This window comes from Excalfactoria chinensis, chromosome 2, assembly GCF_039878825.1.
Source record: "Excalfactoria chinensis isolate bCotChi1 chromosome 2, bCotChi1.hap2, whole genome shotgun sequence".
NCBI lineage: Eukaryota > Metazoa > Chordata > Aves > Galliformes > Phasianidae > Excalfactoria > Excalfactoria chinensis.
In genome coordinates this window covers 29706101-29721099 of record NC_092826.1, presented here as the reverse complement: position 1 = coordinate 29721099, position 14999 = coordinate 29706101, and the positions used below count along the sequence as shown (strand labels likewise).

General features: G+C 38.1%; 1 protein-coding gene across 4 annotated transcripts in view; it reads right to left on the bottom strand.

Annotated features, from left to right (window-relative positions):
* JPH1 (junctophilin 1) overlaps positions 1-14999 on the bottom strand; it is an 84178-nt gene that overhangs the window by 15420 nt on the left and 53759 nt on the right. For all 4 annotated transcript variants that reach the window (XM_072330629.1, XM_072330630.1, XM_072330628.1 and 1 more), the window contains exon 3: positions 14631-14749. In XM_072330629.1, the coding sequence (XP_072186730.1) occupies positions 14631-14749 (119 nt within the window). The remainder of the gene's footprint in view (positions 1-14630; positions 14750-14999) is intronic.

Sequence of the window (14999 nt, the reverse complement as noted above, 5' to 3'; positions counted from 1 at the left end):
GGATATTTATTCTTATATTTTAGCTTCAAGCTCTACTCCTGCCTATTCAGTCTAGACAGTTTGACAGATTTTGGCCTGTGTGAAAAAGAAGAGATAGGGATACAGGAAAAGGTTGGAACTGAAGGGGAGGATGAGTTTCAGAGGTGCTGAAGTTACCAGGATTCCTTACAGTAGGCTGATGACCCTTCACGGAACATTTCTGAATTTCAGTACATATGTATAATACAGTAACCTGCCAGAAATCTAATTTCCATAATTCAGCATGCTTTTGCCTCACTTCAGTGTAATCTACATCCTCAAAATTATTCAGGTTATATACATATTTTTTTTAGTTTGTCAAAACAGACCTCTATCATAACATATCAGCCATTCTGGTGTTTTGTGGAAAGACTGTCGCAATGCATTTTCAAGTGACCCAAGAACATCCATTTTGTTTTCTATTACTAAAAATAAAGTAGTCCTTTACCATTATACAGAATTAATATATATACTAAAATACTGAATTAAAACAGTATTAGGTAAGCTAGAATATACTATATTCTAGCACATTTTAGTTCAACGTAGCACAAAATTCTCTGATAATTAATCCGTTGCATCCTAGTCTCTTGCAGCTTTCCATGTACACCAGTATGACCTTAGATGTGCTTACTTGTCCTATATGTATAAAGGGACTCAAGCAGCAGACATACAGGTTTGAAAGCTTTTCCCCAAACAAAAATTACTTAGGACAGAATTCTATTGATATCAATAAGTAACCTCCACAGGAAGCCTTTTCATGGTGCCAGGTATGTTCCTTCAGGGAGAGAATGTCGTGCAAACTTCACTAGGACATAAGGTCTCATTCTGCAGAGAGCAGTTTTTTCGGAGCTTTCTTTAAGACACTAAGCAATACAAACAAGAGTCTCTCACCATAGTAGGGCAGTGGATGCCTAGTCCTGCATCCAAGACTATGTGTGACCGAAGCAGGTCCTCTAAAACTCTATAGGCTAAGTACAGGCTATAAAGAACCTGGCCCTCTTGGTTGATTGACACTCCACCAGTAAACTTTCTGGCTTCTGGGCAAGATGTACAGCATTCTTTGTCTCCTCTCACTTTTATTTCTGAAGGCCAAACCATAACCTTTAAATCACTTAAAAGGGATTTAGATGGAAAGTGCTGTAATTACACTCTCTGCAAAAATGCTAATTTGAGAATTACTTGGCATTTCCTGTGAGACTTTGCTTAATTAGGTCATCATAACTTGCATAACTATACTTAAAACCTAGAGGTTGATGTGTTCTTTACCACAGAGAGTGATTTTGTTCTTGAGACAGGCCTTCTATACTTGTTTTTCACACTCTCCCTACAAGATTTACTTGATTGTCTGTAGAGTAATGGTAACAAAATCGAAGTTCTTCCACTGGTCACTGAAGTCAGATGCTGCAGTCCATATGCAAACTTTAGTACATATTATTCATGGTAATTTTCTGAAGAGATGCCTCAAATCTGTCAAGATTAGAGGTCTCTTTTTTAACTCCTGAACATTTCTAAAATAATACAAGAAAATATTTATTCTGAAAGGTTCACAATCTGGAACTATAACACAAAAAACAACAAAAGAGAAATAAATTGTTAGTTATGAATACTCATTACATCCTAGAATAAAACCAAGCCATAATACTACTGAAATGAATCTTAAGCCTTTTGTTTATAAAAGAACTGTACTACTTATTTCTTTTTTAAATGTTGTTTTTAACAGAAATTTTTATATATTGTTTGAGAAGTAGAAAAGTGAAAATCGCTTGCTTTGTATCTTCTGATGTGATCAATAATTTTCTAAAGTATCACCACTGGCAATAATATCTGTGATCTCATCATATTTGCTACTTTGATGAATAGTCATAAAGATCAATTAATCCAGTACCTTTTTTTTTCCCTTCCCCTGCAATTATCCAAAATTGGATTTTTCACAGCAGGACACCTATTTTATAATTATTCCTTAGTATTCAGGATTGAAACTCGGTGAGGGAAATATAATAATTTATCAGTCTGTTAGAAGAAGAGATTCAGTGAGTCACTAAGAAAGTGCAAATAACTATATTCAGTAAGATTTATAAAGACAGAGCTTTTTATTATTGCTCCATTGTGGATGTGTGTAGTGGGGGGAAAGAACTATAATTAACATCACCAGTACTTCCTCTGTTTTATTCTTAATTTTATAAAGGTTATACTTGTTAACAGGGAAAAAAAAAAAAAAATGCTTTTAACTGGTAGACTGCTGGCTTGAATTCAGCCCAAATGAATGGATGGTTATGCAATGTCATGTGTAGAATGTGTTGATGAACTCAGCAGAGCGTAGCTATGGTTATGGCTTCAGCAACACTTGGCAGCTGGGTCGGCCATCCTGGCAGGCTGCAACGGGACAGAATGGGCCTGGAGTATGAGGGAGTGGGATTACAGGCATAGAGAAACTGATGACTATAATCCAAGGTGCTCAAAGAGGCACAGGACTGAGAGATTATATGTTCTGATTGATTTAGATACAGAAGTTTAGGATGTTATCCCCCTAGATGTCTGCAGCACCTTTGTGACAATTACAGCATCTCAGCAGCAGGGCATGGGAGGGAACAGCTGTTTAAAGGCTGGAGAAAGGCAGAAAAATATGCGAGATGTCTGGTTCTCAGACAGCAAGAGGGTATCTGACTCGATTGTCAATTTGGAGGTAGGATTATCCTTGAAAGAAAAGCCCTATTCCCAGTGATGCACATATATATTCCTAATAATTCCTTAATTCAGAATCTTCATACTATTAAAATTACTTTTTCCTTAAGCGATACTCCTGGTAGCTTTTTTACTCTGATTGCACTGGAGGCAACAAGGGAAAGTAATATGTGCCAACACTCACTAGATCCATGATGCCTACATGCATTTATGTCTTAGACCTGTTGAGATTTGATCTAGCAGCCTGCTGTCATGTACCTTCAAGTCACGTGACCTCAGAATGTAACACAGATAGTGCATAATGATATGCAATTCCACAACCTGACAAAAGCCACATTATCAATCAGGGATGAAAGAGATAGAATACCAAATGGTTCACTTACAAATAAGTTTTAAAGTTAGCATCATTAAACAATGTAGCCTTAAATGCAACTTTCCGTCCTTAAATAAGTCATAATTGGTGGAAATCAAGAAATTGCTCATTGTCACATATACAGCTTCAAACACTTAAGCTCCTCTTTATCAAGGTTATCCTCTCAACTACTTTATCCCTTTATCATGTAGTAGAATAAATAATTTCCAAGTAGCATGACACTGTAAATACTGTCAATACTTTATTTTCCTGATTTTGACATAAAAAGAAATGATGTGGCCTTCCAAAAGCCCACATCAAACACTTCCTGTCACAGAGATCAAGAGTGCTGAGTTACTTATTTACTGGACACACATATAGGGATATGTACACACCTGGCCAAACCAAAAGGTAGTTCTCATGCTTCTGTGTTTACTCTGCTCTGATGTTTGCACAGCAAAAGACCATGGCCTGTGAATGGATGACTATCAGCATTTCACACAGAGAGCTTGATTCTCATTTTAAAAAGATATTTGTTGAAAAGTTCATGGTATTCTGTTATCTCACAATGCTGTAAGAAATCTCTTGAAAATATTAAGGCATCTAATCAAGCACCTGGACTTGAGCTCTTAGCAACTGCAATGACAATAATAATAATAATAGTAATAAAGGAAATGGACTTCCAGAAAATGGTCCAAATCATATACAATATCACAAGCTTGTGAGTCTAGAAGTAGGACAACAGAACAGGATCATCAATGCCATTCCAGTCCATAAGAAACCCAGGCAGTTAGCGGTTCCTGGATATCTGAATTTGAGTCATCCAATCACGAACATATCTGAATATAATATATAAACAGTGTTTTTTTTATTTTGTATCCCCCTAGATTTTGCAATAAATAATAAAAAAAAATCAAGAGTAAAATAATCACTTAAAATATGATTTCCTTCCTCAAAAGGTTTCTAACTGCATCATTATGGAGGAAACACATGCACTTGAAAGATTCAAATGCAGGAAAGAATAGCCAACTGAATCTCAAGAAGTGTCTGCTGTCAACACTAAGAATAATCTATTTGTTTTGACCATCCAATCTCTCTGTGGCTGTTTCATTAGGTAACTACAGTTGCTGTAAAATTTATAGAAAGAGACACAATAATTGTAACAGCATAGTAGATTGTAGCATGTAGGCTCTTACTTATAGACTTGTTCTCACTAGAAACTTGAAACAGATTAATCCTACCTGATAGACAGCAGAATGAGTGCTGCATGTCACCTCACTGGGACATCAGCTTATGGGTACAGAAATTGCTGGTGACTGGCAATCTTAATTACTGCAGGGCTTTCTTTACTTACCCTAGCTCACTGCTGATGAATACTGGCAGAACCTGTTCTACAAGAATATGGTTTTTGCATAGGGATCTTTTATTTAGAACAGGCTTCATTCTTACTGGCCGGACAATGTACACTTTATACTTAATGTGAATGTTTGCAGTTAAATAACACATGTACTATAATGCACCTGTATTCTTTGGAACCTGCAGGCTGTTTAATATGAACTAACCGAAGAAGTATGTTTTCAGCTTTTCCACTGAAAAAAGAGGCTACTTCACCCAGGCTGCACTGAGGCATGAGGCAGACTGAAGCCTAGGATCAGCGTATGTTTAACTGTTATCACTAAGAAGAGCATGTGAACCTCTGTGGGAACTCATTTTCTGAAAGTTGGAACAAAGTCAAATTTAGCAAATGTTAAGTATAGCAGTGGTGTTTTCAAGTTCTTTTATGTTGATCATAAAAGATGTGAGGAAGTGAAAGGCTTTAATTCTGTTATCATCACAATTGCATATTCTCTGAAGAGATTAATTGTATAGTCTGCTAGTAATAGGCTTTTTTACCCAGTAAAATCACATTTCTTTACATTTTTCCAAGGGTGCCCACACCTTCCTTGTACGATGATGCCCAAAGTTAGACATAGTATTTCAGAATGTCACTTGCGTCATGCAGAAGAGGGACTATTACCCCTCTTCTCCATGACGTGCTTCTTCTGTATATGCAGAGTGGAATAGTATCAGCTGCTTTTCCCCTGTATCACATTTCAAGAGTGTGGCTACCATCCTGTTCAATAGGGGTTTGGCAACTGACCTCAACAGGAGCTGGTTCACATCTCATCTCAAACTGCCTGAGTCTGCCAGTCCCTAAGGGCTTCTCATAGCGCTTCTGAGGAAGAGGTCACTGTCTTCATCTTAAATACTAAGTCTGGTATTTCACAGAATCACAGAATTTTTCAAGGTTGGAAAAGACCTAGAAGATCATCCAGTCCAACCATAACCAATACTTCCCAGCTAGATCATACCCCTCAACGCAACATCCAAATGTTTCTTGAACACTCCCATGGTCGGTGACTCTACCACCTCCCTGGGCAGTGCATTCCAATGCCTGACTACCCTTTCCGAGAAGTAATACTTCCTAATGTCCAGCCTGAACCTCCCCTGTTGCAGCTTGAAACCATTCCCTCTAGTTCTATCACTAATTACATGAGAGAAGAGGCTGACCCCCAGCTCACCACAACCTCCCTTCAGGAAGTTATAGAGAGCAATAAGGTCTCCCCTAAGCCAACTCTTCTCCAGGCTGAACAATCCCAGTTCCTTCAGCTGCTCCTCATACGGCCTGTGCTCCAGACTGGTCAAGCAGGAAGATCTACTAATTTGGTGAATAATTCATGGAGTGAATAATAGCATCCACTTTCTCCTAGATGTGAAATATTACAGACATTTTTTCTATTCTGTTGCAGCTTGTGATTTCAGCATATCAGTATACTAGTACCTTTTCATTTAAATAACGCTGTTCACCACACTATAAAAATACACAACATGCCACCCATGATATTTGGCTAGTCAGTGAAGACTAGGGTGAAATGACTACCAGTTTCTGTCATTTTATTAGGCTTTTCTCTCCTTGCTATTTTTCACTTTTTTTTTTTTTTTTTTTTTTTTTTCCTTATCAACAGTTGTCAATATTCCTCTTATAATCAGACAGGAAAACTACCTAGACACAGCTGATCTTCCTTTTGAAAACATTATGAATAAGAAGATGCCATGTCTTTTTTTTAAGCTAAACTAGACAATCAAACAAATTCAGTGAAGTTCAGAATCAAAACAGGGCTTATTTGGCTACCAACCTTTGTATTAAAAATGAAATACTTATGGCTCTGTTATTTATTGTTCTCTTAGTAGATTCTCCCCTTTTGCATAGCAATCACTGATTTGCTTTTTTATTCCACATTAAAACATGTTCTCAGTGAGACAATGGTAATAGACCATTGAAGTTGTGTCAGATACACTGCCTCTTGGGTCACATACAAACATGTAGGAAGAGCAGATTTTACTTCCTTGCACTGTTTTATTCTTAACGCCTTTCTATGTTAGCAGTAATAAAAAATCAAGTCTAGCACCGAGGTGCATTAAAAAGAATGTGGCCAGCAGGTCAAGGGAGGTGATTCTCCCCCTCTGCTCTGTCCTGGGGAGGCCACATTTAGACTACTGTATCCAGTTCCAAGCTACCCAGTTCAAAAAAGACAGGTACTCCTAGAAGGAAGATGATTAAGGGTCTGGGGCAGCTCCCTTATGAGGATAGACTGAGTAACCTGGGTCTGTTCAGCCTGGGGAAAAGAAGACTGAAGGGTGATCTGATTAATTTTTATAAATTTCTAAAGGGAGGTGGGAGGCAAATGGATGAGGCCAGGCTCTTCTCAGTGGTATGTAGTGATAGGACAAGGCACAGTGGCCTAAAACTTGAACACAGGAAGTTCCATACAAACATGCAGAAGAACTTTACAGCAAGGGTGACAGAGCACTGGAACAGGTTGCCCAGAGAGGTTGTGGAGTCTCCTTCTATGAAGATAATCAATGGATGCCTGCCTGCGTGACCTACAGTAGTGTACCTGCTTTAGCCAGGGGAGATTGGACTCGATGATCTCTTAATATCCCTTCCAACCCCCATGATTCTGTGATTCTGTAAAATAAACCGAGTGTTTAGGCTCTGTCTGTGTGCCATTCAGATTCACTACTAGAAAGATATGAAAAATATTCACTGCTTTTTGAGGTTTTATCAATTTTCATGAAGGGTAAAGGATCAATTCAATATTTTTCAACATTCAGGATCAATATTACATAAAAACATAGAATCAGATAATGGTTTGGTTTGGGATGGATCTTAACAGTCATCTAACTCCAGTTCCACTGCTGTAGGCAGGGCTGCCACCCACTAGATCAGGTTGCCCAGGGCTCTATCCAACCTTGCCTTGAATGCTTCCAAAAACACAGCAGTATTCATTAAGCTGCATGAAATTTCTGGAAAAACTGGTGTCTTACATCTAGCAATGGAATCAAAGAAGAATGCTCTGAGTCTGAAGTGGGCTAATAGAACTGACTGCTGCACTGGAAATGCCAGAACCATACAAATCCAATGATCAGTTTAATTCTGGTGAAATTAAGCTATGATGATCTGTTTACTCTTCCATCCTATTCAGGCATCTTTCCAAATACATTACCGATCTTCTGTATTTTAAGAGAAATCACCATTTAACTCACCTTTCTGACATAATGTCAGTTCTCCCTTTATCTCTAAGGTCTGAGTTAGCCACACTGAACTCTTGGTTTGCAATATCCCCGTACTGTTCCTCTTTTCCAAAACTATCCAATACTCTTCACGGTTTGGCAGCTACCCAACAAACTCTTACTGATCCTAATCTTCTTCATCTACTTCTGCTGATATCCTTGTGTGAGTACTCTGTTTTTACCCTCCTTTTACACAGCTGGCTATACTCCTTTTCTGGAACATTTTTCCTCTGTTAGATTCTGCGATCCCTCCTCTTATTTCCCTCTCATTTTTCTTATCCTTCTCAACCACACCTTCAGAGAATCACAGATTACTCTGTTCTTGGTCCCTCGTCCTTTTCTTCTTATACTCTTCATACTGACCGATCTCATCATCATCATCAAGAAAAAAAAAAAAAAAAAGAAGGAATCAACTACTAGTTCTATTCTGGTTACGTTTCAGCTCTGGATTTGCCACCTGTTTAGATTAAAATCTGAGTAAATAGTTGCAACAAGATAAAAATGAAGAAATCTTCATCCTCTCCAAATTCTCACCATGATCTTCTACAGCATTCTAAAAAATATTACATTGGTCTACATTGCTCAGGTCTTTAATCTGAATCCCATAAATCTTTTTTAGATCTCTCTGTCTTCAAAATCTTTCTACTTCTGTTGTCTTTCAGATTTTTGCTGATGTAATAGTTTTGTAATTTTTACTATTGGTTTTCCATGTCATAACATCATGTGGAGCACAGAGAAGAAGAACTACACGTCCCAGAGGACCTCATGGTCAGAGAGGGAAATATGTCACGGAAGTGACGCTGGCTCTCTCACTGCCTGGCAGTGGGTGTGGGTGTGCTTCCAAGCCATGGCACCTTCAATTTCAAAGTAGGCTTCTTGGTCTTTGGAAACCTCTCTCGCTCTTATTTTCCTTGATTTATTAGCCTCATTTTTAATTATTTGTTAAGTATTATATTGTGTTATCTTGCATTCCGATATCATAGTTAGTAAAATAAGTTTTTTCCTCCTTATATTGTTGCTGCTGCTCTGTTTGTTTCCTTGAACTCAGTTCCCATCTCCCTACCCCCTTCCCTTTTTCCATTCCCATTGTTGGGGTCAGGGCGCCCATGGGCCTACTGCCCCCCCACCCTTGACACGGACATCGATAAATCTAGACAACTCTGTGACAACTGAATGAAATGCTCTGTGTGTTAGCCATCTATTTCTCATGCACTGGCAAATAAGGAATGAAGCTGTAAAGATCATTTTTTTTCTCTAGCATTCTACTGTTTCCTCTAAAATACATCTCTGACTCTCCATTTCCTGTAAAAAGAACAGCAAAGAAACCCACAGCCCAGCAGCAAGTGTTAATTGATGTGGTCAAATAGAACTAGATGCAGCCACAAGCATCGTGTAAAATGTATTGTATGTTTAAAAAATAAAAATAAGACCCTTTTTCAATATAATTCAAGTATGCACTAGTATGATAAAATTATTTTAAAATATGTTACCATCCTCTAGTGAAATTTCAGACCGTAAGTAAAGTTCTCACAGTATAGATTTTGTTAGCTGAACTTCAACATGGAACAAATATTTATGATGCAGTTATAAATAGCATTTATAATGGAAATGTTGACTGCTGTGATAATACTCCCATGTGATAGACCCTAATTCATCTTGTCCTTGGCTAATGGACACTTGGACAGACCAATATAGAAATTTATTGGAGCAGGGCGTTAGTGTTCTGGTTCTGTGTCCTGCAGTTAGTTCTTCTTTTTGGGGGCAAATGGGTAATTTTGAACAGGAAAAAGGAGGCAATTAAAACTCTAAGGTAGCACCGACCTCTTTCTTTCATGGTATGAGCAGCTCAGAGAGTATACCTAAGGCTATCTTTTAAGAAGGTACTCCAAGATAGCAACTAAGCAGTAACAAAACTGCAGTTACCTCAGGCTAGCCGCCTGATAGTCCAGCTAACTTTGTAGACAGATTCAATAGTCTTTCCTAGGCAACCCATAAGTTGCATCTAGATGTAAATTAGCTAATTCAATACGTAATGGAAGCCTGACAAAATTACAGTGATTTCATCAGCTTTACTTCTCTGCAGGAAACTGGTTCTCTGTTATTAGTTTAAAAAGTTAATTATGTGCTTTTTTCCCCTCCTAAGCAAGTAGCTTCATTATGTCACTCAAAAGTATGTTGGAAAAACTGAGAAAGCATCCTGGAAAAATGAAACTGGTTCCTTTGCAACCCCTCTTTCGCTTGCCTTCTCCCAGGCCTGCTCCTTGTTCCAAGTTCGTTCAGGAGGGCTGGGGATTGAGCTGAGCCAGAATGTGTGTATGACAGTGGGGCATGATGGGTGCAGGCTACCAGCAAATTGTCACTCTGAGCAGGACAAAAGACATGGGTGGCTGAGGGCACATATACCTAGGACTTGGCAGGACTGGTGATAAATTCAGACGGTATGTGGCTAGCCAATAGTTAGAAAAAGAAAGAACAGAACAAGAATAACACTTGAAGCCCACCTTTTCTTTCAGCCCATCTTATTACTTTGACTATCAGATACAACCCAAGTGCCTTTGTATACTTTGGTAGACTTCTCCAGGCATGTAAAAAGAAGAGGGAAACAATAAATTGTAGAGACATGGTTCACGGGAAGAATCTAGACAACAGTTGTATAAGGATGATGTAGCAGTATGTCAAATCACTTAAAAAAATAAACTGACTTTTGTATGACTAAGAATAACTAGTGAGCTTCCTTATGCTTTAAGGCACAAACTGATGGCATAGCTGGTAATTCTAATCAGGGAAAAATGTTCACTGTAATTGGCTTCTTAAATAAAAATATCTAGCCTCGTCCACATGCACTTAGCCAGAACATTCCTGTTAATTAGCACCAGGAAGAAATCTCTCCTTCCTGTCCATATGGAGTTTGCGTTTAGTGAACTGGAGGAGATGGAGATGGCAGAGAGGAGGAAAATGGGAAGGATGTGCTTTCTTCCAAGGTTACAGACATCAACATCTGGTCATAAGGAAGTTTAAAACACAGTTTCTCTTTAAGACATTAGAAATCTGCAGAAATTGCCTGCTGCTTGAAATGCTTTTATTTCTGAAACTTTGTTGCAGAATGTTAAGTATTACTCTTTCTGTAACAGTACCCTAACATTATAGGAAACAATGTTGGTAAATACTAGTAGTTCTTTTTATTAGAAAATCTTCACTTGCTGTTCATATATTTCATCTAAAATTCTGTTCACCTCTCTAGCAAGTGTTAACTGTTGAATCGCTTCTTGATTGCTCTCATGCCTTGCTCAGGAGGTCAAAGGCTGGAAGAATTTTTCTTGTGAGCAATATGTGTTCTTGAAGCATCTGGTTGGCTTGACAAATAATCTGCCATAAAACAATTCAGATTTCAATTTCCAGAGCTTAATTGCTCCATGGTAAAGTGCCCAGACTCTTACCCTGCAGCAAAGTAGTTTTGCCCCTCTTTCATGTAATCAAATGTTATTCATTCAAACTGAATGAAAGAACAGCATACATTTGCTGCAGGATATGTATGCATACAGACACTTACAGCTTAGCTGTCCAGACTGTGTACATTAGTTTACCTCCTGACAGTATGTTTACAAGAGTAAATGCTAGAGATGTCTTATAGAATTTAGCATAAATAGGTCAGCCACATCCATTAAACTTGTGCAAGATTAAAACAACCTTCCTCCTTTTTACTGGGTGCCAAAAGCCTTTCTTTTCTATTACAATTTCCATTAGTCATTTACCCTTCTCTAGGATTTAACAAGTGACATAAAACAGCCTTTATTGTTTGTCTCTAAGCAAAGAAAATCTCATATTGTCCCTAGATGACTCCTCTGAATGAGAAAGTGGCTCAGGTTTCATTTGTTTCCTGTCCTGATACGCTCTTTTCTGACACATCTGCAAGTTTAGTGATGCCTGGAGGAAACAAACAGGTCAGAGCTGACATTTTTCAAAATTTGTTTTATTTGGTAATAAAAAAGCCTGTAAAGTCCAGTCTCCATAAAGACTGGAACACTTGTTCAATCTACAAAACCTGCAGCCTTGTGGGTAGGGCTCTGCAAAGATATGCCATCATTATACCTTTCAATCACTAGCCAAATCTCTGCTACAGCTAAAGTAAAAGTAAAAATTTTCCTTACTCCCAGCTGAACAAGCTTACAGAAAACAGCTCCTTCAAGGCTTATGACCACTTAGACTATGGCTTAAATCTTTCCAATCATACTTCCTTTCCCAATATGCAAATATTAAGGAAATTATTTACTAGCAAACTAAATTTGAAGATTTCTACAGTGCTTCCATCTTCATGATTCAGACTGACACTATTATTCACACCTGCTGAATACTATTTTGCTTCCTACCACTTTGTTCTTGTTTCAATCTCATTTCAAGCTACATTAAAAAGCTAGAACCTCTTGGCAGTTCTTGATGAATGTCTTAATGAACATAACACAAGAGAGAAAAGCAATTGGAAAGTGAGAACTGTCATGGTACAATGACTTATGAATATTCACTGTACCTATAAATTGTGTTTAATACTATGATATATAGCCCAGGGTTTCTCATATTAAGAATATGAAATTCGAGAATTTTATCAAAGATTTTCATCATTATTTAAATGCACCTAGGCCTTATCTAATGCAGAAATCACTTATTCAGACAGACAAAAATGCTTAACTTTTTTACAGAAAAGTGTATATACTACACTAAATATACACTAAATTTTGTCTTTCCTGTAGTGAGGGGCCCAAAACTGAACACAGTACTCAAGGTGCGGCCGCACCAGTGCCGTGTACAGGGGGACAATTACCTCCCTGTTCCTGCTAGTAACACTGTTTTTGATGCAAGTCAGTATGCCGTTGGCCTTCTTGGCCACCTGGGCACACTGTCGGCTCATGTTCAGCTGAGCATCAATCAGTACTCCCAGGTCCATTTCCTCCACACAGTCCTCCAGCCACTCCGCCCCAAGCCTATAGCACTGCCTGGGGTTGTTGTGGCCAAAGTGCAGGACCCGGCATTTGGTCATATTAAACCTCATCCTGTTGGCTTTGGCCCAGCTCTCCAGCCTGTCCAGATCCCTCTGTAGGGCCTTGCTACCTACAGGCAGATTGACACTCCCTGCCAATTTGGTGTCATCTGCAAACTTACTGAGTGTGCACTCAATGCCCTCATCCAAGTCATCAATAAAGATGTTGAAGAGGGCAGGCCCTAGCACCGACCCCTGGGGAACACCACTCTTGACCAGTCTCCAACTGGATTTAACTCCATTTACCACCACTCTCTGGGCCTGGCCCTCCAGCCAGCTCCTTACCCAATACACTTACTCCTTACTGACAACATACCTCCTGATCTCTCAAAGCTCTTCAAGCTTAGAGAGAAAAACTACATTTTCCCACCATAAGTTATTTTCAAGACAACTTAGCACAAAGGAAAACTTTTTCTGATGAATTTCTTGGTGTCACATTTCATACCATCAAGTACTGATATTTTCTCTTGAGTCCTCTAGCCATTTCTTTATTTCAGGGGCTCAGCAGCTTTGAAATAATTTCAGTCCAGGTGCTTTAACTCCCTAATTTTTATCCTCAGCCAAGCTTTCCTTTGACATGGTCCCTGCTATTAGTTCTTAGCATAACTAAAGTTAGGATTTCTTAACTTATGATTAATGACATGAACTGCTGCTATAAACTTGGAGCTCACCAGCTGACAAAAGTATGAAATAATGAAAAAAAGAAAACAATTTCAGTATCATCGGAGTAAATATGGGCCTCTAATATGATGAATACATAGACAAGGATGTATGGAAGTGATTTCCAACAGTGCAAGGTACATATTGATATCATGTTAAAGCCTATAAAGTCTTACTATTCAAAATACTTCTGTAGAGCATTGTCTAGATTTCTGGTTACCCATGTGACACATGGTCACCCAAGAAAGACACATTTAAACCTGGATACAAAGGCAGACTGCAAGGCTTGTAAGCCTCATCGCTCCCAACCTCAATACACAGAGACTGCTCTTTACTATAGAACACTTAGAAATAATGAAAAAAAATAAGCTAACTAACAATGACTTAAGAACAAGTCATATACAGTAATCATTTACACTACAAGTGAAGGAAAGGTCTGGACTGTTAGAGAATGCTGAAAAAACACAGTTCTTTGGTTGTGGGGCAATTATATTTGCCTGCATCCACAATCTGAGTACAATTAAGGGTAAAGAAGTTTTATATCTGAAAGAGAGATGAGCAGAAGATGAAGGCAAGCAAACATGAGACTCAGAGGTATAATTTCTATTAGCATAAAGATTCAGACAAGATCTAGAAAAGCAATAACACAGTGTGGCTTTACTTATTTGACAGGTGAAAGACTTTTGAAAATACAATGAATTGGATAAATGCTATTCCATTTTACCCATTCGATTTTAAGCTAAGGAGCAGTACACATATTGATCTTGTGGAAAGATATAAGAAAAAAATAAAGTAAAATCCATGTTGCTTCCTTTTATAGCAACTTGTTGAACCACGTCTGTATTGGCAAAGAATTTCCCAGAGAATAGGCCTTAGCTAACCAAGACTGTCAAGATTTCCCTCAGACAGTAAAAAAACTAAGGATATTTCCACTACAGAAATAATCTCAACTTCTGTTTACTTATGTTCTCTGATGTCTTATGTTGTCATCATCTTGAATAAGCTATTAACCAGCCAAAGCTGTAAGCCTGATTCCAACTTTTTGACACTTCACTGTTTAATGCAAAGCAATATCAACAAATAATAAAAAAAAAAAAAAAGAAAAAAAAAGAAAACAAAATATCCTGGAGCAACATACAGTCTTCAGCATCCAACTACTGCTTCTGTAAAAATGACAGCATTCAAAATGGAATAATATTTAATATTTAACACCAAATCATTTTACTGCGAGGACGAAAGACTAGCCACAAACCCAAACCAATCTATAATTACCTGGTTGGTAGAAATTTGGTGAAAGTTCTCTGGCAACTGCTCTTGCAATATCACATTCCTGACGAGCAGACTGAGCAGCCTGATCTGCAGCATCAGCTTTAGCTCTTGCATGTGCGGTTCTGTACAGAGTAGAAAACAGGTTATATGCACAGAAGTCTTTTATGTGTTGCATCAATATTGAGAGAGTAAAGTATTGCGTTGTACTGTACAATTCACTGTTATGCCCACATGCTCAATACAACTGCAAATCAAAGCATATAAGTTACTCTTCTCTATTCTTCAACCCTGCTCATCATTGAATCATATAGGTATTCAATTTACAACCCAGACTTATAAACTCCTGAAGTAGAAAAATAATATCTAAATGAA